General features: G+C 61.0%; 1 protein-coding gene across 1 annotated transcript in view; it reads left to right on the top strand.

The window, feature by feature from the left end:
• Positions 1-423, top strand: part of VE01_05582 (uncharacterized protein) — a gene marked incomplete at both ends in the record, with an annotated part of 1,570 nt that overhangs the window by 551 nt on the left and 596 nt on the right. The window contains 2 exons of the mRNA XM_018275045.1: positions 73-210; positions 268-402. Coding sequence (XP_018130100.1) covers positions 73-210; positions 268-402 — 273 coding nt within the window. The remainder of the gene's footprint in view (positions 1-72; positions 211-267; positions 403-423) is intronic.

The following is a 423-nucleotide window of genomic DNA, read 5'->3' as shown; positions in this document are numbered from 1 at the left end:
CGGCTTCACCGTCAACCTCACCGCCGACGGGTCCTGCACGTCCACCACCCCCTTCAACTGCGTCATCCGCAGCAACAACAGCTTGGGCTACACCATCCCCCCTGTTCGCTCCGCGCGTCTCAACACCAAGGGCAAGAAGACGATCAGATACGGAAAGATCGAGATCACCGCCAAGATGCCTCAGGGAGATTGGCTCTGGCCTGCGCTCTGGTAAGTCGAGACAATCAGCTGACATTCATTGGTGCGTCATCGCTAATAACCTCCCAGGCTCGTTCCCCAAGACGACGTGTACGGCGGCTGGCCTCGCAGCGGAGAAATCGACATCGCTGAAGTCCGCGGTAACAGCCCAGACTACCCCCTCGGTGGCCGCGACACCTACACCAGCACAATCCACTGGGGTGAGTCCCCTCCTCTCCCCCCCCC

This window comes from Pseudogymnoascus verrucosus (assembly GCF_001662655.1).
Source record: "Pseudogymnoascus verrucosus strain UAMH 10579 unplaced genomic scaffold scaffold_23, whole genome shotgun sequence".
Classification (NCBI taxonomy): Eukaryota; Fungi; Ascomycota; class Leotiomycetes; order Thelebolales; family Thelebolaceae; genus Pseudogymnoascus; species Pseudogymnoascus verrucosus.
The sequence above is the reverse complement of the archived record's forward strand: the minus strand, read 5'-3'. Positions and strand labels throughout refer to the sequence as shown.